This window comes from Anomaloglossus baeobatrachus, chromosome 1 (assembly GCF_048569485.1).
Source record: "Anomaloglossus baeobatrachus isolate aAnoBae1 chromosome 1, aAnoBae1.hap1, whole genome shotgun sequence".
Lineage (NCBI taxonomy): Eukaryota > Metazoa > Chordata > Amphibia > Anura > Aromobatidae > Anomaloglossus > Anomaloglossus baeobatrachus.
Window position 1 is genome coordinate 945,534,272 of NC_134353.1, and position 21,451 is coordinate 945,555,722.

Below are 21,451 nucleotides of genomic sequence, written 5' to 3' on the forward strand. Positions count from 1 at the left end.
AGATAGAGGGATAGATAGATAGAGGGATAGATAGATAGATAGATAGATAGAGGGATAGATAGATAGATAGATAGATAGAGGGATAGATAGATAGATAGATAGATAGATAGAGGGATAGATAGATAGATAGATAGATAGAGGGATAGATAGATAGATAGATAGATAGATAGATAGATAGATAGATAGATAGAGGGATAGATAGAGGGATAGATAGATAGAGGGATAGATAGATAGATAGATAGATAGATAGATAGATAGATAGATAGAGGGATAGATAGATAGATAGATAGAGGGATAGATAGATAGATAGATAGATAGATAGATAGATAGAGGGATAGATAGATAGAGGGATAGATAGATAGATAGATAGATAGATAGATAGAGGGATAGATAGATAGAGGGATAGATAGAGGGATAGATAGAGGGATAGATAGAGGGATAGATAGATAGAGGGATAGATAGATAGAGGGATAGATAGATAGAGGGATAGATAGATAGAGGGATAGATAGAGGGATAGATAGAGGGATAGATAGAGGGATAGATAGATAGAGGGATAGATAGATAGATAGATAGATAGAGGGATAGATAGATAGATAGAGGGATAGATAGATAGAGGGATAGATAGATAGATAGATAGATAGATAGAGGGATAGATAGATAGATAGATAGATAGATAGATAGAGGGATAGATAGATAGATAGATAGATAGATAGATAGATAGATAGAGGGATAGATAGATAGATAGAGGGATAGATAGATAGATAGATAGATAGATAGATAGATAGATAGAGGGATAGATAGAGGGATAGATAGATAGAGGGATAGATAGAGGGATAGATAGATAGATAGATAGATAGATAGAGGGATAGATAGAGGGATAGATAGATAGAGGGATAGATAGATAGAGGGATAGATAGATAGATAGATAGATAGATAGAGGGATAGATAGATAGATAGAGGGATAGATAGATAGATAGATAGAGGGATAGATAGATAGATAGATAGATAGATAGATAGATAGATAGATAGATAGATAGATAGATAGATAGATAGATAGAGGGATAGATAGAGGGATAGATAGAGGGATAGATAGATAGAGGGATAGATAGATAGATAGAGGGATAGATAGATAGATAGATAGATAGATAGATAGATAGAGGGATAGATAGAGGGATAGATAGATAGAGGGATAGATAGATAGAGGGATAGATAGATAGATAGATAGAGGGATAGATAGATAGATAGAGGGATAGATAGATAGATAGATAGATAGATAAAGGGATAGATAGAGGGATAGATAGATAGAGGGATAGATAGATAGATAGATAGAGGGATAGATAGATAGATAGATAGATAGAGGGATAGATAGAGGGATAGATAGATAGATAGAGGGATAGATAGATGATAGATAGATAGATAGATAGAGGGATAGATAGAGGGATAGATAGATAGAGGGATAGATAGATAGATAGATAGATAGAGGGATAGATAGATAGATAGAGGGATAGATAGATAGATAGATAGAGGGATAGATAGATAGATAGATAGATAGAGGGATAGATAGAGGGATAGATAGAGGGATAGATAGATAGAGGGATAGATAGATAGATAGAGGGATAGATAGATAGATAGATAGATAGATAGAGGGATAGATAGATAGATAGATAGATAGAGGGATAGATAGATAGATAGATAGATAGATAGATAGAGGGATAGATAGATAGATAGAGGGATAGATAGATAGAGGGATAGATAGATAGAGAGATAGATAGATAGATAGATAGATAGATAGATAGATAGATAGAGGGATAGATAGATAGATAGATAGATAGATAGATAGATAGATAGATAGATAGATAAAGGGATAGATAGAGGGATAGATAGATAGAGGGATAGATAGATAGATAGAGGGATAGATAGATAGATAGATAGATAGAGGGATAGATAGATAGATAGAGGGATAGATAGATGATAGATAGATAGATAGATAGATAGAGGGATAGATAGATAGATAGATAGAGGGATAGATAGAGGGATAGATAGATAGATAGATAGATAGAGGGATAGATAGATAGATAGATAGAGGGATAGATAGAGGGATAGATAGATAGATAGATAGATAGAGGGATAGATAGTATATTGACTTTCTTTTACATTACTATTTGTATCATGTCTGTGTTCTGATTCCGTTCTCTCCGCACAGAACGAGAAGCCGTGGTATTCCGTGGCGCAGGAGATAGAAGTCATCTGCTTTTCCGGTTATGAACTCTCCGGCTTTCAGTTCTTGCGATGTCTTCCAGATGGAACTTGGAAACAGGAGCACGTGGAGTGTGTCAGTAAGTCGGACGGGAATTTACTGTCCTCATTTATATGGAAATGGCGCCTGGTGTATAGGACGCGTCCTGTTTATGTGTCGCCATTTAATAAGCCGCCATCGTAGTCGCATAAAGTGATGGATTTACAGTGTGGAGGAGAAGATGAAGCGTTGATGATCCCAGTAAAGAGAGAAGACTGGAGGGATCGGGAGCACAAAATGCAGGCTGACACAGGCGATATATCATCCTGCCCGGTGTACATTGGCGCTGTCATTGTTGGGTGCATTATCTCCCACTTGGACCCAGCGGCTCTATGATAAAGACCCACTAGGAGTCGAAACGTTGATTCACATCTCATATGTCCATACACCTCTTCTTCTTATGCTACATGTCTGCCATATAACTGCACATTAAATTGGGTGTGTGGTGTAACTTCATTACGGGATTCAGGCAGCTCCTCACTTTTCTGTGTGCACGCTAATTTCTCTCCATTATGTGATCCTCATCCGTCTTATACACCCATCCATCTGAGCCCCAAGTCTAACTCTAGTTGAGTGTCTCAGTATACTGTACACTCGCTGAATATACATCTGTATTTTCCCCGCAGGGACGACCTGCCCCCGACCACCGGCTAGTGATGACGTCACAATATCCCGGTTCAAGTCAGAATATAAAGCTGGTGAAGTGATTCAGCTAAGTTGTCCATTTGGATTTACAGTCCTCAGTGGTGTTCGCTATACCTGTGGAAACGACTTTGAGTGGAGTCCACCTATTGAAGGGGAACTGCGCTGTGAAGGTGAATTGGAACTATGATATTTCTTATAGGTTTATGAATTCATAATTACCATCATATGGTGAAATATACATACCTCATTCCAGGAAATAAGACATTTCTGTACCTCTGTCTGCAGTGAGCTCCCCCTAGTGGTGGCTGTATAAATCTGTATGTAGTGAGCTCCCTCTAGTGGTGGCTGTATAAATCTGTATGTAGTGAGCTCCCCCTAGTGGTGGCTGTATAAATCTGTATGTAGTGAGCTCCCTCTAGTGGTGGCTGTATAAATCTGCATGTAGTGAGCTCCTCCTAGTGGTGTCTGTATAAATCTGTATGTAGTGAGCTCCCCCTAGTAGAGACTGTATAAATCTGTATGTAGTGAGCTCCCTCTAGTGGTGACTGTATAAATCTGTATGTAGTGAGCTCCCCCTAGTGGTGGCTGTATAAATCTGTATGTAGTGAGCTCCCTCTAGTGGTGGCTGTATAAATCTGCATGTAGTGAGCTCCTCCTAGTGGTGTCTGTATAAATCTGTATGTAGTGAGCTCCCCCTAGTAGAGACTTTATAAATCTGTATGTAGTGAGCTCCCCCTAGTAGAGACTTTATAAATCTGTATATAGTGAGTTCCTCCCAGTGGTGGCTGTATAAATCTGTATGTAATGACCTCCCTCTAGTGGTGGCTGTATAAATCTGTATGTAGTGAGCTCCCCCTAGTAGTGACTGTATAACTCTGTATATCGTGAGCTCCCTCTAGTGGTGGCTGTATAAATCTGTATGTAGTGATCTCCCCATAGTGGTGACTGTATAAATCTGTATGTAGTGAGCTCCCTCTAGTGGTGGCTGTATAAATCTGTATGTAGTGAGCTCCCTCTAGTGGTGGCTGTATAAATCTGTATGTAGTGAGCTCCCTCTAGTGGTGACTGTATAAATCTGTATGTAGTGAGCTCCATCTAGTGGTGACTGTATAAATCTGTATGTAGTGAGCTCCCTCTAGTTGTGACTGTATAAATCTGTATGTAGTGATCTCCCTCTAGTGGTGACTGTATAAATCTGTATGTAGTGAGCTCCCTCTAGTGGTGACTGTATAAATCTGTATATAGTGAGTTCCTCCCAGTGGTGGCTGTATAAATCTGTATGTAATGACCTCCCTCTAGTGGTGGCTGTATAAATCTGTATGTAGTGAGCTCCCCCTAGTAGTGACTGTATAACTCTGTATATCGTGAGCTCCCTCTAGTGGTGGCTGTATAAATCTGTATGTAGTGAGCTCCCTCTAGTGGTGGCTGTATAAATCTGTATGTAGTGATCTCCCCATAGTGGTGACTGTATAAATCTGTATGTAGTGAGCTCCCTCTAGTGGTGGGTGTATAAATCTGTATGTAGTGAGCTCCCTCTAGTGATGGCTGTATAAATCTGTATGTAGTGAGTTCCCTCTAGTGGTGGCTGTATAAATCTGTATGTAGTGAGCTCCCCCTAGTGGTGGCTGTATAAATCTGTATATAGTGAGCTCCCCCTAGTGGTGGGTGTATAAATCTGTATGTAGTGAGCTCCCTCTAGTGATGGCTGTATAAATCTGTATGTAGTGAGTTCCCTGTAGTGGTGACTGTATAAATCTGTATGTAGTGAGCTCCCTCTAGTGGTGGCTGTATAAATCTGTATGTAGTGAGCTCCCGCTAGTGGTGGCTGTATAAATCTGTATGTAGTGAGCTCCCCCTAGTGGTGGCTGTATAAATCTGTATGTAGTGAGCTCCCTCTAGTGGTGTCTGTATAAATCTGTATGTAGTGAGCTCCCTCTAGTGGTGACTGTATAAATCTGTATGTAGTGTGCTCCCCCTAGTGGTGACTGTATAAATCTGTATGTAGTGAGCTCCCTCTAGTGGTGACTGTATAAATCTGTATGTAGTGAGCTCCCTCTAGTGGTGACTGTATAAATCTGTATGTAGTGAGCTCCCTCTAGTGGTGACTGTATAAATCTGTATGTAGTGAGCTCCCCCTAGTGGTGGCTGTATAAATCTGTATGTAGTGAGCTCCCTCTAGTGGTGGCTGTATAAATCTGCATGTAGTGAGCTCCTCCTAGTGGTGTCTGTATAAATCTGTATGTAGTGAGCTCCCCCTAGTAGAGACTTTATAAATCTGTATGTAGTGAGCTCCCCCTAGTAGAGACTTTATAAATCTGTATATAGTGAGTTCCTCCCAGTGGTGGCTGTATAAATCTGTATGTAATGACCTCCCTCTAGTGGTGGCTGTATAAATCTGTATGTAGTGAGCTCCCCCTAGTAGTGACTGTATAACTCTGTATATCGTGAGCTCCCTCTAGTGGTGGCTGTATAAATCTGTATGTAGTGATCTCCCCATAGTGGTGACTGTATAAATCTGTATGTAGTGAGCTCCCTCTAGTGGTGGCTGTATAAATCTGTATGTAGTGAGCTCCCTCTAGTGGTGGCTGTATAAATCTGTATGTAGTGAGCTCCCTCTAGTGGTGACTGTATAAATCTGTATGTAGTGAGCTCCATCTAGTGGTGACTGTATAAATCTGTATGTAGTGAGCTCCCTCTAGTTGTGACTGTATAAATCTGTATGTAGTGATCTCCCTCTAGTGGTGACTGTATAAATCTGTATGTAGTGAGCTCCCTCTAGTGGTGACTGTATAAATCTGTATATAGTGAGTTCCTCCCAGTGGTGGCTGTATAAATCTGTATGTAATGACCTCCCTCTAGTGGTGGCTGTATAAATCTGTATGTAGTGAGCTCCCCCTAGTAGTGACTGTATAACTCTGTATATCGTGAGCTCCCTCTAGTGGTGGCTGTATAAATCTGTATGTAGTGAGCTCCCTCTAGTGGTGGCTGTATAAATCTGTATGTAGTGATCTCCCCATAGTGGTGACTGTATAAATCTGTATGTAGTGAGCTCCCTCTAGTGGTGGGTGTATAAATCTGTATGTAGTGAGCTCCCTCTAGTGATGGCTGTATAAATCTGTATGTAGTGAGTTCCCTCTAGTGGTGGCTGTATAAATCTGTATGTAGTGAGCTCCCCCTAGTGGTGGCTGTATAAATCTGTATATAGTGAGCTCCCCCTAGTGGTGGGTGTATAAATCTGTATGTAGTGAGCTCCCTCTAGTGATGGCTGTATAAATCTGTATGTAGTGAGTTCCCTGTAGTGGTGACTGTATAAATCTGTATGTAGTGAGCTCCCTCTAGTGGTGGCTGTATAAATCTGTATGTAGTGAGCTCCCGCTAGTGGTGGCTGTATAAATCTGTATGTAGTGAGCTCCCCCTAGTGGTGGCTGTATAAATCTGTATGTAGTGAGCTCCCTCTAGTGGTGTCTGTATAAATCTGTATGTAGTGAGCTCCCTCTAGTGGTGACTGTATAAATCTGTATGTAGTGTGCTCCCCCTAGTGGTGACTGTATAAATCTGTATGTAGTGAGCTCCCTCTAGTGGTGACTGTATAAATCTGTATGTAGTGAGCTCCCTCTAGTGGTGACTGTATAAATCTGTATGTAGTGAGCTCCCTCTAGTGGTGACTGTATAAATCTGTATGTAGTGAGCTCCCTCTAGTGGTGGCTACTGCTGAACTTTTAAGATTTATTAAGTAAGACAAGCATAGCCATAAAAAACATAGCATAATTGTATCATGATATCAATCACTGTTAGCATAAAATATAACTAACTGTAATAAAGTAATACGACAGTATTGAGATGCAGAGCTTTTAGAAAAATATATGGCCATATTGGCAATGTGCATGGAGGCTCAATGCAGTTGCATGCAATATTTCACACGTGGAACAGCCATGTGCATGGATCTGGTCCAGTCATTGGTTGCAGCATCTCTCCCATCTAACACAGCGGAAAGTCTCAGCATGATCTGTATGAAGCCGTCTCTGACTATTTTGTTCTTCTTAATATAGTGCAACCAAAGACGTCTCAAGGGGACTGCAACCCAGGAGAAAAGCAAGTGGGTTCTAAGTGCGTCTGCATGTCTCCCAATGAGGATTGTGGGTAAGGAGCCGAGCGCTGCCGCACAGAGGTACTATGGTCGTGCCCCCAGGCTGCACATACAGGATGCCTTATGATGTCTAGTAAACAGTCATGACATGTATGAACAGTAAATCACACAAGTGAAAATGGGCAAATTGTGTCCATTTTCTCTCCCCAATTTTATGACCTACAGTATGTAACACATTCCCTTTAAGCTCCGTCAATGAAACACCCGATACCAAACCTAAAACCAACCAAGAACTGGGAACTAATTAGAAAATAATACGTAACATATAAACTCGAATGAACCCCCAAACGGAAGTACAAAATAACTAAACTGAACTACATTAATATTCGTGGCCTTGCATGTCAACTGACCGGTTTCGCCATATCAGGCTTTTTCAAGGGTCTATATCAAAAACATCTGGTTGTAAAAGTTTTCTATCAGCTAGGCACTTTTGTTTGACAAGGAGGACAAAGAAGAAAAGGGCACAAAAGTTCTTCTTTTTCTATCCACACCTCTGTGGCCTCGATTTTTATTATTTTTCTTGCAAAAACCTTCTGACTGTTTTCTACTCAAGAATAAATATTTTGATAATTAATATTTTCCAATAAACAATATATATTTTTTGCATAACTTTTGTGCCCTTTTCTTCTTTGTCCTCCTTGTCATACATCAACTAGGCACTTTTGCAAGAAAACTAACATTAAATTTGCAAAAGGTAATTGCAAAAATACGGGTGTTTGTTAAATTAATTCCAGATTTTTAATTTAATTTTAAATTCTCCTTTTGTGACGACATTTTAATTCTTTCCTCTCCAATCTCCTTCTGTGCTACAAATGGCCACAATTAGCCGCCTGCCTTCTGGACTGCAAGAGGGGCCAACAATTTTCCTGCCCTGTCACTTTTTCAAAGTTTAGTGTCCTTTAGAAATCTGTGGATCGGACGATCTTTTCAATTGTGGTTCCTCTTATACAATATTTTAGGTTTCTCAAGCAATAATGGCCCAAAAATTGTATATCTGTGTTTAACATGTCAGTCTTTTCCGCTCATTTGTATAAAACATGACATTCTTTGTCCTCTTTTGTTTGTTGTTACATTTTCTGCTTCTTTTAGTTGCGGTATTTCTTATCCAATTCTCTGACTTTAACAATTGTCTCTTTTGTAACTAATCTCTTGTTTTTCTTTCCTCTTTTCGAATCTTCCCTTTAGAATCTTATTTTATCTCAAAATATCCTCCTTTTTTGTTCAGTTTTTTTTATTCTATTATTCTGATTTTGGGAACATTACAAAGCTAGTGTGAATAATGGCGACTCTGTCTACACTGAGCAAAAATATAAATGCAACACTTTTGTTTTTGAACTCAAAGATCTAAGACTTTTTCTATGGATACAAAACGTCTTTTTCTCTCAAATGTTGTTCACAAATTTGTCTAAATCTGTGTTAGTGCTGAGATAATCCATCCACCTCACAGGTGTGACATATCAAGATTTTGTTTAAACAGTATCATTATTGCACAGGTGTGCCTTAGGCTGGCCAGCATGATTATTGCACAGGTGTGCCTTATGTTGGCCAGCATGATTACTGCACAGGTGTGCCTTAGGTTGGCCAGCATGATTATTGCACAGATATGCCTTAGGCTGGCCAGCATGATTATTGCACAGGTGGGCCTTATGTTGGCCAGCATGATTATTGCACAGATATGCATTAGGCTGGCCAGCATGATTATTGCACAGTTGTACCTTAGGCTGAACAGCATGATTATTGCACAGGTGTGCCTTAGGCTGGCCAGCATGGTTATTGCACAGGTTTGCCTTAGGCTGACCAGCATGATTATTGCACAGGTATGCCTTAGGCTGGCCAGCATGATTATTGCACAGGTGGGCCTTATGTTGGCCAACATGATTATTGCACAGTTGTACCTTAGGCTGAACAGCATGATTATTGCACAGGTGTGCCTTAGGCTGGCCAGCATGGTTATTGCACAGGTGCTCCCTAGTTTGGTCAGCATGATTACTGCACAGGTGCACCTTAGGCTGAACAGCATGATTGTTACACAGGTGTGCATTAGGCTAGCCAGCATAGTTATTGCACAGGTGTCCCTTAGGCTGGCCAACATGATTATTGCACAGGTGTGCCTAAAGGCCGCTTTACATGCTGCGACATCGCTAGCGATGTCACTAGCGATCGCACCCGCCCCCGTCGTGCGTGCGTCACTGGTAAATTGCTGCCCATGGCGAACAATATCGCTAGTACGTGTCACACGCACATATCTTCCTAACAACATCGCTGTGGCTGGCGAACAAACTCTTTTTTAAGGGGGAGGTTCATGCGGCGTCACAGCGACATCACTCAGTGGGCCACCAATAGAAGCGGAGGGGCGGAGAGCAGCCGCATTAACAACACTCACACCTCATTGCTGGAGGACGCAGGAACGATGTTGTTCGTCGTTCCCGGGGTGTCACACGTAGCAATGTGTACTAACTCAGGAACGACGAACAACCTACATCCAAAATGAGCAACGATATTTGGGAAAGGAACAACGTGTCAACAATCAACGATTTTTGCTGTTTTTGGGATCGTTAGCAGTCGCTCGTAGGTGTCACATGCAACAATGTCACTAACGACTCGGATGTGCGTCGTGAATTGCGTGACCCCAGCGATATCTCGTTAGCGATGTCGTTGCGTGAAACGGGGGCCTTTAGGCTGGCCAGCATGACTATTGCACAGGACAGGTGTGCCTTAGGCTGGCCAGCATGATTGTTGCACAAGTGCGCCTTAGGCTGGCCAGCATGATTATTGAGCAGGTGTGCTTTAGGCTGGACAGTATGCTTATTGCACAGGTGTGCTTAGGCTGGCCAGCTTGATTATTGCACAGGTGTGGCTTAGGCTGGACAGCATAATTATTGCAAACGTGTGTCTTAGTCTGGCAAGCATGATTATTGCACAGGTGTTCCTTAGCCTGGACAACATGATTATTGCACAGGTACGCCTTAGGCTGGCCAGTATGATTATTGCACAGGTGTGCCTTGGGCTGGACAGTATGATTATTGCAAAGGTATGCTTTTGGTTGGCCAGCATGATTATTGCTCAGGTGCGCCTTAGGCTGGCCAGCATGATTATTGAGGAGGTGTGCTTTAGGCTAGACAGTATGCTTATTGCACAGGTGTGCTTAGGCTGGCCAGCTTGATTATTGCACAGTTGTGGCTTAGGCTGGTAGGCTGGATAGCATAATTATTGCAAAAGTGTGTCTTAGTCTGGCCAGCATGATTATTGCACAGGTGTGCCTAAGGCTGGCCAACATGATTATTGCACAGGTGTTCCTTAGCCTGGACAGCATGATTATTGCACAGGTACGCCTTAGGCTGGCCAGTATGATTATTGCACGGGTGTGCTTAGGCTGGACATTATGATTATTGCACAGGTGTGACTTAGGCTGTCCACAATAAAAGGCCACCCTCAAATCTGCAGCTTTATCGCACACCACAATGCCACAGAAGTCAGTTTTGAGGGATAGTAGTTAGCTGATGACTGCAGGAATTGCAATTAGTAGGTTTGAAAAATGTCTACGTGCATAGATTATCTTCCTCTTCAAAAATATAATAAGGTCCCAAAAATGTCACAGGAAAAGTGTTAATATCCCAAGACAACTTTACACTCCAGATATTTTGATTTAAACCAGATCGAGTTTGACTCGGAGGGAAGGAAGTTTTACTCGCAGTGAAGGGAAGGAACTAAGCACCATAAGGCACACGAAGATCCTTGATTAGGATTTATTCAGACTATCTCACATCTGCAGATTACACCGCCATCAGTATAGACCAAACGTAATGTTTTGCATAAACGCCCTTCTTCAGTCTCTGGGGCGGCTTCCCCAGAGCAAAAAGGCAAATCAGGGACCAGTTTTGTGTAACGTGGGCGCTCCCATTACACAATATGTGGGCTCACAAGTCAGTGCAGCATGTAGGGGCAGTCTCTTGTTTGGCAGACGACCGTTTCTTCACTGTTGCCTGTCTCCTCCGGTGGTAGTTGGCTCCATTACTGAGCGCTCTCGTCGTTCTTCCGTTTCCTTCCTCTTCCAGGCATCACACAGAAGATATCTGCGTATACGACGAAGGGGTTGATAACGCCGTCACTATGTCCCTGTGTCGCTTCTTGGCTGAGCGCTGCCAGGGGACAAAAAATCTTCACTTCATAAGTAATGGCGCCTGCAGCGATATCAACATAAACTGGGTGCGAGACCGGAAATCTCTGTCACCGAGAAGCACCAAGAGGGAGCCGTGCGGGTACGACTTCTGCTACGACTGGGAGCGATGCTCAGGTGCTGTACACACGGACCCTATAGAAATGTATACGTCCCCTCTCCTGTCCGCGGAGCCTGTAGACTGAGACTTCTTCTTCTTCATCCTTCGCAGGTTCTCAGTGTTTATGTCTTCTCCCACCTCAATGCCCCGACAACAATGAGCGGCTCTTCTGCATCAAGACTGGATCTTCCGGGAAACAGAGAACCGTCAACCTCTGCTCCCTGGGGGCCATCAAATGTACCAAGCTGAAGTCAGAGCTACTGCACGATGGCGAATGCGCCCCATAGACTTCCATATGTAAACTGATAGCAATAAAAATGTGTACATTTATAAATGAGATGAGGATATCCAGAGTCTCTAAAAAGGATAGATGTGCGAGGTGTAGAGAAAACCCGAAATGTAACGCTATGGTATGGAAACAACATGTCATATATTTCACTCTATAGTGGAATATAACGTAAAATATGGTCACTCTAGCCTAAAACTACTGCACCTGACCCGCCCGGTTCCTGTACAGACTAGAAGTCCCAGCTATGCAGTCCCTAAAGGTCCCTGCGCAGACTGGCACAACCCTATCCGGATAACTCAGATGACCACTCGGGCCTTCACTTCCTAAGTGGCCATTGAGGGGTCTATGTACCTCCTTGAGAGTCCGGGGCAAAGTGCAGAGTAAAATAAGGTAAACCAAAAGTAATAATCTGCCAGGAAATACACTAGACAAACAGATTGTAGTTCCAAGCAGGGTCCACTTCAGAAATATCCCCAGTAGGAAATGGAAGCCCGGGGAAGCTTTATATAGGGCAAACTGAGTTACAGCATTGGAAACACTTGTTGGCAGAAAGGCAATGAGCGAACAAACAAAGTGTTCAGAACCAGGAAAGCAACCAAACCTGACAGTGGCTCAGCGGCGAGGGAGACAGACCACCGCCCAAGCAGCTGTCAGATCAAATCCGAGGCATTACAAGCTCATTATGATACCCCAATGTGCTGCTGTGTTTTCCATAGCTAATGCAAAGGCTCCTCAATCCTTTAAAGCTGAGGAAAAGAATGGAAAATGTTTCTTCCTGGTTCTGTATTTATGTAAGGGAGAAGTGAGCAGGCAAGGGACATGAAAAAGAAAGAGTATCAAATTCTGAAAAAATGTATTTATGGCATTTCTTCAAAAAGGAGCACAAATGTCCCAAGTAATAAATAATCTTTATTCAATAAATTAAAAACTCAACACACAGTAAAAGGGATGTATACAGCAAAAAAACACGAAATAGCAGCAAATAGTATATTGCACATAAATACCACAATTGGTTAAAGTGACAAGTACTGTGCAAAAATCTGCAACACCACTTCCTCTTTGGTTATATATATAAATAGGGGGGCTATTCAATAAATTTTATTATGCTCCATATAGCAAATATCCTAATGCCCATTACAACACTAAGTAAGTAATCGAACTGGAGGAATGAATGATATCAAATCACTTGTTAGATGTACATAAAACTATTCTGTCACTAATTCACATTGTGCATAATGTCCCAGCTGTGGGTGGAGGTGGATCAGTGCTTGGACTATGTCCTACTAAGGCACTAAGCCCTGCATGTATATAGGACTAATTATATGGTGAATAGCAGATACTGATCTACCGGCCACTGCTGACAAGCTCCCACCGGTAGGAGATACAATAGTGCCAGTCAGGTGCCGAGTAGATCCTCCCTCCAGGAGCCTCCCGTTGAAGCGATCTGGCGAAACGTACGTCGGGGTAAGCGGCATAGCAGCCTGACTTCTGTTTGAATTTATTGAATAGCCCTATTTATATATATAACCAAAGAGGAGGTGGTGTTGCAGATTTTTGCACAGTACTTGTCACTTTAACCAATTGTGGTATTTATGTGCAATATACTATTTGCTGCTATTTCGTGTTTTTTTGCTGTATACATCCCTTTTACTGTGTGTTGAGTTTTTAATTTATTGAATAAAGATTATTTATTACTTGGGACATTTGTGCTCCTTTTTGAAGAAATGCCATAAATACATTTTTTCAGAATTTGATACTGTTATGAAATGGGAGTGTCCTCTCATAAAGAGACCGCTTTTGTGTTAATGAAAAAGAAAGAACCTGCTACTGTCACTCTTCTCCCTTACCACTGATCCATTCATCACCAGTATGCAATTTAGGAGCTTTTCTTCATGTTATCGCACCTGTTAGCATTCTTTCTACAGATGTCATCTCCCCCTGTACAGTTGGCAGCGATCCTGGAGATGTTGGTGATACAGGAGCTTTTCTTCATGTTATCACTCTCTTGCCATTCATATGCTGTTATCTCTACCTCCAATAACCCCAGGTGGCAAAACAGGAACTTTTAATTATATTATCACTCTCGAAATCATCACAGTTTTCAGAATCTACATGAAATATGACATTTCTAAACTCTGATGCTTTAGAGGGTGATAAAGTGAAGAAAGGTTCCTGTTTCACTCACATTCCACTTGGGGTTATTGGAGGTTGAATAGAGGTAGAGATGACAGTAACACCATGTGATGGTTCAGAGAGTGAGAACAAGAGGAAAACTCCTGTACCTCCTCCATCGCTAAGGTCCCTGTATTCCCCTTGTCACGGGGTCCTTCTCCCATATCACACAATCAACAGAGCGAGAGATGGATGAACAATCCAAAGATCCTTTATTCCAAGCAAAATCAGACGGTCCATAAAAATAATCTACCACACAGAGGGTAAAGTAGTCCAGGAACACGGACAGTCCAGTAAGCGATAAATGTCCAGGTCTCTCTGGGGAGCCTCAGCTTCTCCCACAAAGGATGAATCTTCCTGCTTCTCTCTTGAAGTTCTCAGACAGACTGACTAATCCCCAGGTAAACAGAGAGTTTGGTTGGATTCCAGACCCCCCTCCCCTAGACCTACGGACAGACACAATGTAGGGGGTGAGTCCCAGTATTTCGAGAGCTGGGGAGTAAACAATTGACAGTCAAGAAGTGGGGATTGAACAAAAAGAAAGTAAATGGTAACTGAGCTAAGTTAATTAACTTGCAGACAAGGAATGCACAGAAGGAATGGAGCAAGGCTCCTAAAATATGAGCCTACACAAAATGATACATAACCCCAATATCACACCATCACACCCTTGGTAAGAGGTGCGATAACATGAAGAAAAGCTCCTAGATTTTCTTCCTTCCCTAGGGTCATGGGAAAATCTAAACATTAGTTATGACTGCAATAGGCAACAAGAGGCAGTGGGGAGGGCCAGAGGGAGCAGACAGCCAACTGTTCCCCAGTGCACCTGTCGCAGGCGGGGAGGACGCCTGCTGCGCTCGCTAACACTCGGGTCCGGCACTGCTGCGATGGCTGCTCGGTGGCTCGAGCGGTGGGCCAGATCCGGGGACTCGAGCGGCGCTCCTCGCCCGTGAGTGAAAGGGGTAGTTTGGTTTGGGGCTTTGGTCCGTGACGCCACCCACGGGTTGTGGTGAGGTTGGGCACCACCGTTGCTGGTGACGGGGATCCCGGGAGCGATGGTAGGGAGCAGCTGGGATGTTGTTTCCCCCCTCCGTGGGTAGGGGTTGGTGGTCCCGGGGCCCGGTGAGGTGACGGGAGGCAGGGTTGGCAAGGTGCAGGGTCGCCTGGACTGCGCACGGTTGTACTCACTCAGCCACAAATGTACGCAAAGTCTCTGGTAAACCAAACGGCTGGATGGACGGGTCCCGCAGCCGGCTGCTGTGGCTTCTCCCGGACGGTTGGTGGTGGCTGCCTTTCCCTGCACCTTTGTGTATGTTCGGTCCCGATGGATTCCCACCGGTAACCCGCTCCCCAGCGTGTATAAGTGCCGGAGGAGCCCTTTTGCCCGCAGGCTCTGGCCCTTGGAACTCTAGCTGTGGCGGTAGCTGTATTTCCTTTTGCTAGTCGGGGGTCCGCAGGCCCTGCCTGTGTGTGCTGGCCTCACTTCGCTCCCCGGTTCGGTACCGGCGGGCCACTGCCCGTCCCCGGTCCTACGGTTCCACGTTGATTCGCCTCTCCTGCAGACGGCCACCACCGTCTGCCAACCTTGCTCTTAGTGCCCGGGCCACACACCCGGACACGGTCAGTTTGCTCCTCACTTCTACTCCACTCCTCACTCCTTCACCTTCCTAACTCCACTCTCACTTCTCACTCACTGGCTCCTTTCCCGCCTCCAGGACTGTGAACTCCTCAGTGGGTGGGGCCAACCGCCTGGCTCCACCCCACCTGGTGTGGACATCAGCCCCTGGAGGGAGGCAACAAGGATTTTGTGTCTGGCTGATGTGCCTGTCTCAGGGTGGGGGTGTGTGTTGCAGTACCTGTGACGACCTGGCAAGTCCAGGGCGCCACACAGCCCCATGTGGCCAGATCCCAGGCCAAAGGTTGGGTGTTTCCCAGTTTGGCCCTTTTTTAAAGAAAATGATGATTAAAAAAATGGTCATTTGCAACCTATGCCGTGCCAGGATCAACAGGGGCCAGACCACCACCAGTCTGACCATCACCAGCATGCTCAGGCACATATCACCCAAACACCCAACTAGGTAGGTCGAACGTCTGGGTCCACAATCAGTGTCTACAAGTGACACCACTGCCTCCTCCCATTTGCTACATGCTGCTCAATTTACTGTCCAGGACACATATGCGGATGCCTCCTGCCCTGCACCTGTCGTTGCACATTCACAACCATGATCAGCAACCACATACACTTGCTGGTATCAATGCAGCAATCAGCTGTCTTAACCTCTGCCCTTGGAATGAAAAAAGGAAATACCAAACCACCCATCGACCCAAACACTAAACGGCAACATTTCCAGACTGCTTGACTTGGAAACGTTGATGTTTAGGCTCGTGGACACTGAGGCTTTCCACAACCTGATGGTGGTGGCCGTCCCTCGGTACTCAGTCCCCAGCCACCACTATTTCTCTTGTTGTGTTTTTACCACCTTACACAAGTATGTGTACCATAACATCACCTGTGCCCTGACCAGTGCAGTTAGTGGGAAGGTACACTTAACCACCGAACATGGACAAGTGCTTGTGGCCAGGGATTCTACATTTCCCTGAATAGGGTGGATCTTGTGGAGGTCGGGACCAAGTCGGACCATGAGATGGCTCACGTGCTACCAACACCAAGGATTGCAGGCCCTAGTTTCATCTGGGTTTCCCCCAACCCCTACTCCAGTTCCTGCACCCCTTCTCCTTCTCATCCTCCATCTCCGAATTGTTGTCCCTATCAATCGAAAGATGGAAGGACTGCAGCACTGCCTTGGTGAGGCGTCAACTTGCTCTGCTGAAACTCATATCTATAGGTGACAAACAGCAGACCGCCGCAGAGTTGTGGAAAGTTCTAACAGACCAGACTGATCTGTGGCTCTCGCTGAGCGCCGGCGTTCACACAAGATCAGCATTTCTGCTCTATAGAGCAGTGCTGATTCTGATGCTGACACTGATGCAGATGTCGCGGGCGGAGGAGGGGACGCTGCGCTCTCCCACTGCTCGGGTCCGGCTGCTGCTGCCGCTGCTCTGTGGTGGCTCGAGCGGTGGGCCGGATCCCGGGGACTCGAGCGGCGCTTCTCGCCCGTGAGTGAAAAGGGGGGTTTGATTGGATGGTGGGGATTGGATTATTGTCCGTGACGCCACCCACGGTTGTGGTGAAGTTAGTGACACCACCGCTGCTCTGGACGGGGATCCCGGGAGCGGTGACAGGGAGCAGCTTTGATGTTAGTTCTCCCTTCCGTGGGTAGGGGGTTGGTTGTCCCGGGGCCCGGTGATGGGGTAGGGATGGATGACAGGCGACTTACAGGGCCTGGTGAGGTGCAGGGTCTGGTGAGGTGCAGGGTCACGGGGGCAGCGCTGTGCCGCACGGCACGGTGGTACTCACTCAGCCAATGATGAAGACACAGTTCTCAGTAAAACACACGGCTGAATGGACGGGTCCCACAGACGGGTGCGGTGTTTCTCCTCCCGGCAGGTTGATGGTGACTGCCTTTCCCTGCACCTATGTACGGAGATGGTTCCAATGGGTTCCCACCGGTAACCCGCTCCCCAGCTTGGATATGGGCTGGAGGAGCCCCTTCTGCCCGCAGGCTCTGGCCCTGGGAAATGGTTGCCTTGGCGGTGGCGGTGTCTCCCTCTCTTGGTTGGACTGTTACCACTCTCCTTCCTTCCACTTTCACCTCCAAAGCTAAACTGTTTACTTTTCCCGCCTCCAGGACTGTGAACTCCACGGTGGGCGGGGCCAACCGCCTGGCCCACCCCCTGGTGTGAACATCAGCCCCTGGAGGAAGGCAACAAGGATTTTATGTCTGACTTCGGTGTGCCTGACCGGGAGTGTGGGGTGTGTGGGTGTTGTGCTCTGTGGCCCCTGGCTTGTCCAGGGTGCCACATTCCCCCTTAGTTAAATGCAGACCGTCCGCGGGCTGCCCGTCCATCACCGGTTTTATTTTCACAAACTGAAAAATAAAAAAAACGGTAAAACAGGGATTACAATTAAAATAACATCTTCCCACATCGGGAGGTACTCTTACTTAAACGTTACGGTTACGGCTTCCACTCTCTCTCACCCAAGCAACCTGGCCCTGATGCTGCCCCTAAGCAACAGGCAGCACCCCTTGACCCCAGTCCTGCACAAGTTGCCCGAGCGGGTTCTGTCCTTTCCAGGGGACCCACGTCCATGGGGAACCCCTGAAATCCCCAGAGGATCGCCACCGGTTCCGGTGGTGGCTGGGCCCCAGCCTGCTCCACTGTGGGCCCTTCCTCCAATCTGCCTCTCCGGAGGCGGTAACGGTGAAAGCCTCAAAACATTTTTATTTACATGCCACAAGTTTGTGGTTGCCCTGCTAGTTCTCGGGCTTGTCCGTAGCAGTTTCTAAGCATAATTTGAAAAGGGGGTCCCAACGGGGACCAGTTGCCGGCAACGACCGGTTCAAATGAAGCTGACAATCAAGGCTTCAATCAGGTGACTCTCAGTTGATTATTCTTATCACCCTTTTGAACGGTACTCTGGTGGTCCCAACGGGGACAACTTGCAGCGGAGGACCGCCGACTTTACTGCTCGCTTTCATCATCCTCAGCCGGCCCCGGGTGGAGGAACACGGGGATCAGCCCCTCCAGCGCATAGCAAGCGCGACGGGGAAGGGCCGCACGGTATCCATTATTTCCGCTCCGGGGGATATAAGTAGCCTCCATGTCACACAGGGCAACGACCCCTTCATCTTCCTCGGAAACAGGCTCTGTGTCCGGTCCGGGGTCGCTATCATCCGTTCCTGCGCCAGGCGGGTCGCCGCCAGCTGACGCAGCCTCTGGGCTCGCCACTCTCTCAGCCACTGCCACGAAGGGGTGTACGCCAGACGGACCAGGCGCAGCACAGTGCACGGGCAAGGAAGACGGAGGCGGCATGGGGGCCAGGGGTAGACCGGGTCCCTCAGCCGCGATGGCCGGTCCCTCAGGGACACACGGGCGTGGGTCACTCACCAGCTCCTCCATCATTGCTTCCATTCCATACACCCGGGCGACTGCAGCTACCTCCTCCACCTCCGTGGTCCACTGCTCCATCAGCATACATATCTGCCTCCGGTAGTGCCAGCAGATCCCTGCCGTTCGGGCCCTCAGCCATGCCGCTGTTCCGGGCACCGGCTCGGTAGCCTCCGCATAGCTGGGTGGAGCGGACATTCTTTGCAGGGGTTAGCGGATCGTGGGGTCCTGGCGTCCCTGCTTCCACAGCCGCGGCTACATGCGGCCAGACGCCATCAGTCCCCCTTAGTCTCTTTCCGGCTCCTCCTCTACAGGGGTTTTGGCCTTCGCGCCTCCACTACTCGAGGAGACGCTCGAGCGGGAATTCTTCGTGCCCAAGATGGCGGCTTCACAAATTTTTCGGCCGGACACCTCCGGCGGTCACACTAGGCGCACTTCCACCAGTTGGTAGAACGGTAGGATCCTGTTCGTGACGCCAAGTTGTCGCGGACGGAGGAGGGGACGCTGCGCTCTCCCACTGCTCGGGTCCGGCTGCTGCTGCCGCTGCTCTGTGGTGGCTCGAGCGGTGGGCCGGATCCCGGGGACTCGAGCGGCGCTCCTCGCCCGTGAGTGAAAAGGGGGGTTTGATTGGATGGTGGGAATTGGATTATTGTCCGTGACGCCACCCACGGTTGTGGTGAAGTTAGTGACACCACCGCTGCTCTGGACGGGGATCCCGGGAGCGGTGACAGGGAGCAGCTTTGATGTTAGTTCTCCCCTCCGTGGGTAGGGGGTTGGTTGTCCCGGGGCCCGGTGATGGGGTAGGGATGGATGACAGGCGAGTTACAGGGCCTGGTGAGGTGCAGGGTCGCGGGGGCAGCGCTGTGCCGCACGGCACGGTGGTACTCACTCAGCCAATGATGAAGACACAGTTCTCGGTAAAACACACGGCTGGATGGACGGGTCCCACAGACGGCTGCGGTGTTGTTTCTCCCGGCAGGTTGATGGTGACTGCCTTTCCCTGCACCTATGTACAGTAGATGGTTCCAATGGGTTCCCACCGGTAACCCGCTCCCCAGCTTGGATATGGGCTGGAGGAGCCCCTTCTGCCCGCAGGCTCTGGCCCTGGGAAACGGTTGCCTTGGCGGTGGCGGTGTCTCCCTCTCTTGGTTGGACTGTTGCCTTCTGTCGGGACTTGGCTGCTGGGAAACCCAGGAGGTTCCCTTCACTAACGAATTCGGCAAATTCACGGCGACTCCTAGCCTTGCCGGGGTCCGTAAGCCCCTGCCAGATGGTGCTGGCTTCTCTTTGCGTACCGGTCCGGTACCGCCGGGCCACCGCCCGTCCACGGTCCTTACGGTAGACTCCGATAGGCCACTCCTGCAGACGGTGGAGACCGTCTGCCAACCTTGCTGTACCGCCCGGGCCACACACCCGGATGCTGTCAGTTAGTTGCTCCACTACCACTCTCCTTCCTTCCACTTTCACCTCCAAAGCTAAACTGTTTACTTTTCCCGCCTCCAGGACTGTGAACTCCTCGGTGGGCAGGGCCAACCGCCTGGCCCACCCCCTGGTGTGAACATCAGCCCCTGGAGGAAGGCAATAAGGGTTTTGTGTCTGACTTCGGTGTGCCTGACCGGGAGTGTGGGGTGTGTGTGTGTTGTGCTCTGTGGCCCCTGGCTTGTCCAGGGCACCACACAGACACTGAGGCTGATGCTGATGTGACGCCCTGGACCCCAGGGGTCACAGGTCACAACACTCACCACATACACCCCCACACTAGAAAGGTACCATCAGTCAACCACAAAGACCTGATTGCCTCCCTCAGTGTTAGACAGGCAAGCAGGTGGGCGGAGTCAGGTGGAAAGACACGCCCCCGAGGAGTCTGCTGGCCTGAGGCAGGAAGACAGTTAGTTCAGTCAGAGAGTTCAAGGAGTCGAGTGCAGGACAGTGGAGTGCAACAGTCAGGCAGGCAGACGGCAGTGGCCGCCTGCAGGAGACCGGGAATACGACCAGCGGAACCGTAAGGGATCGGGACAGGGTAGTGGCCTGCCGGAACCGAACCGGGGAGCTAACTGGATACCGGAGCACCAGGCAGGGTACTCAGACCCCGACTAGGCTATATGCCACCACCATAGTCAAATTAACTGATTGCGGTCTGGACCTCAGGGGTTCATTCCCACCAAAGTCCCGATTGAAGGCAACAGCCCAACCCGTCCGGATAGTAGCCACCGCCAGAGGCCAGAGATCCAAGGGCCAGCGTCTGCGGGCAACAGGGGCTCCTACGACACATACACGCCGGGGAGCGGACTACCAGTGCCCAGGCACAGTGGTCACACTACAAACACAGGTGCAGGAGAAAGGCGGACATTGCCAACCTGACTAGGAAGCTGCAGCCGGCTGCGGGCCCCGTTCATTCCTCCGTTTGGTTTACCAGTGACTCTGTGTGGTTTAATCGTGAGTACAACAGTGCCATCAGGCACCGCACCGCGCTGCACCGCAACACTGCGCCCTGCACCCCTGCCCAGAGCCCGACCGGGCCCCGGGACCAACATCCCCAACCCACGGAGGGGTCAACACCTAGCTGCTTCACTACACCGCTCCCGGGAGTCCTCGTACCTTCACCGCAGCGGTG

At 47.5% G+C, this 21,451-nt stretch overlaps 1 protein-coding gene across 1 annotated transcript in view; it reads left to right on the forward strand.

Annotated features, from left to right (window-relative positions):
- Positions 1 to 11,653, forward strand: part of C6 (complement C6) — a 54,795-nt gene extending 43,142 nt beyond the window's left edge. Inside the window, exons 13-17 of the mRNA XM_075330743.1 lie at positions 2,205 to 2,337; positions 2,924 to 3,112; positions 6,992 to 7,082; positions 11,145 to 11,383; positions 11,478 to 11,653. Coding sequence (XP_075186858.1) covers positions 2,205 to 2,337; positions 2,924 to 3,112; positions 6,992 to 7,082; positions 11,145 to 11,383; positions 11,478 to 11,653 — 828 coding nt within the window. The remainder of the gene's footprint in view (positions 1 to 2,204; positions 2,338 to 2,923; positions 3,113 to 6,991; positions 7,083 to 11,144; positions 11,384 to 11,477) is intronic.
- The last annotated feature ends 9,798 nt before the right edge of the window (positions 11,654 to 21,451 follow it).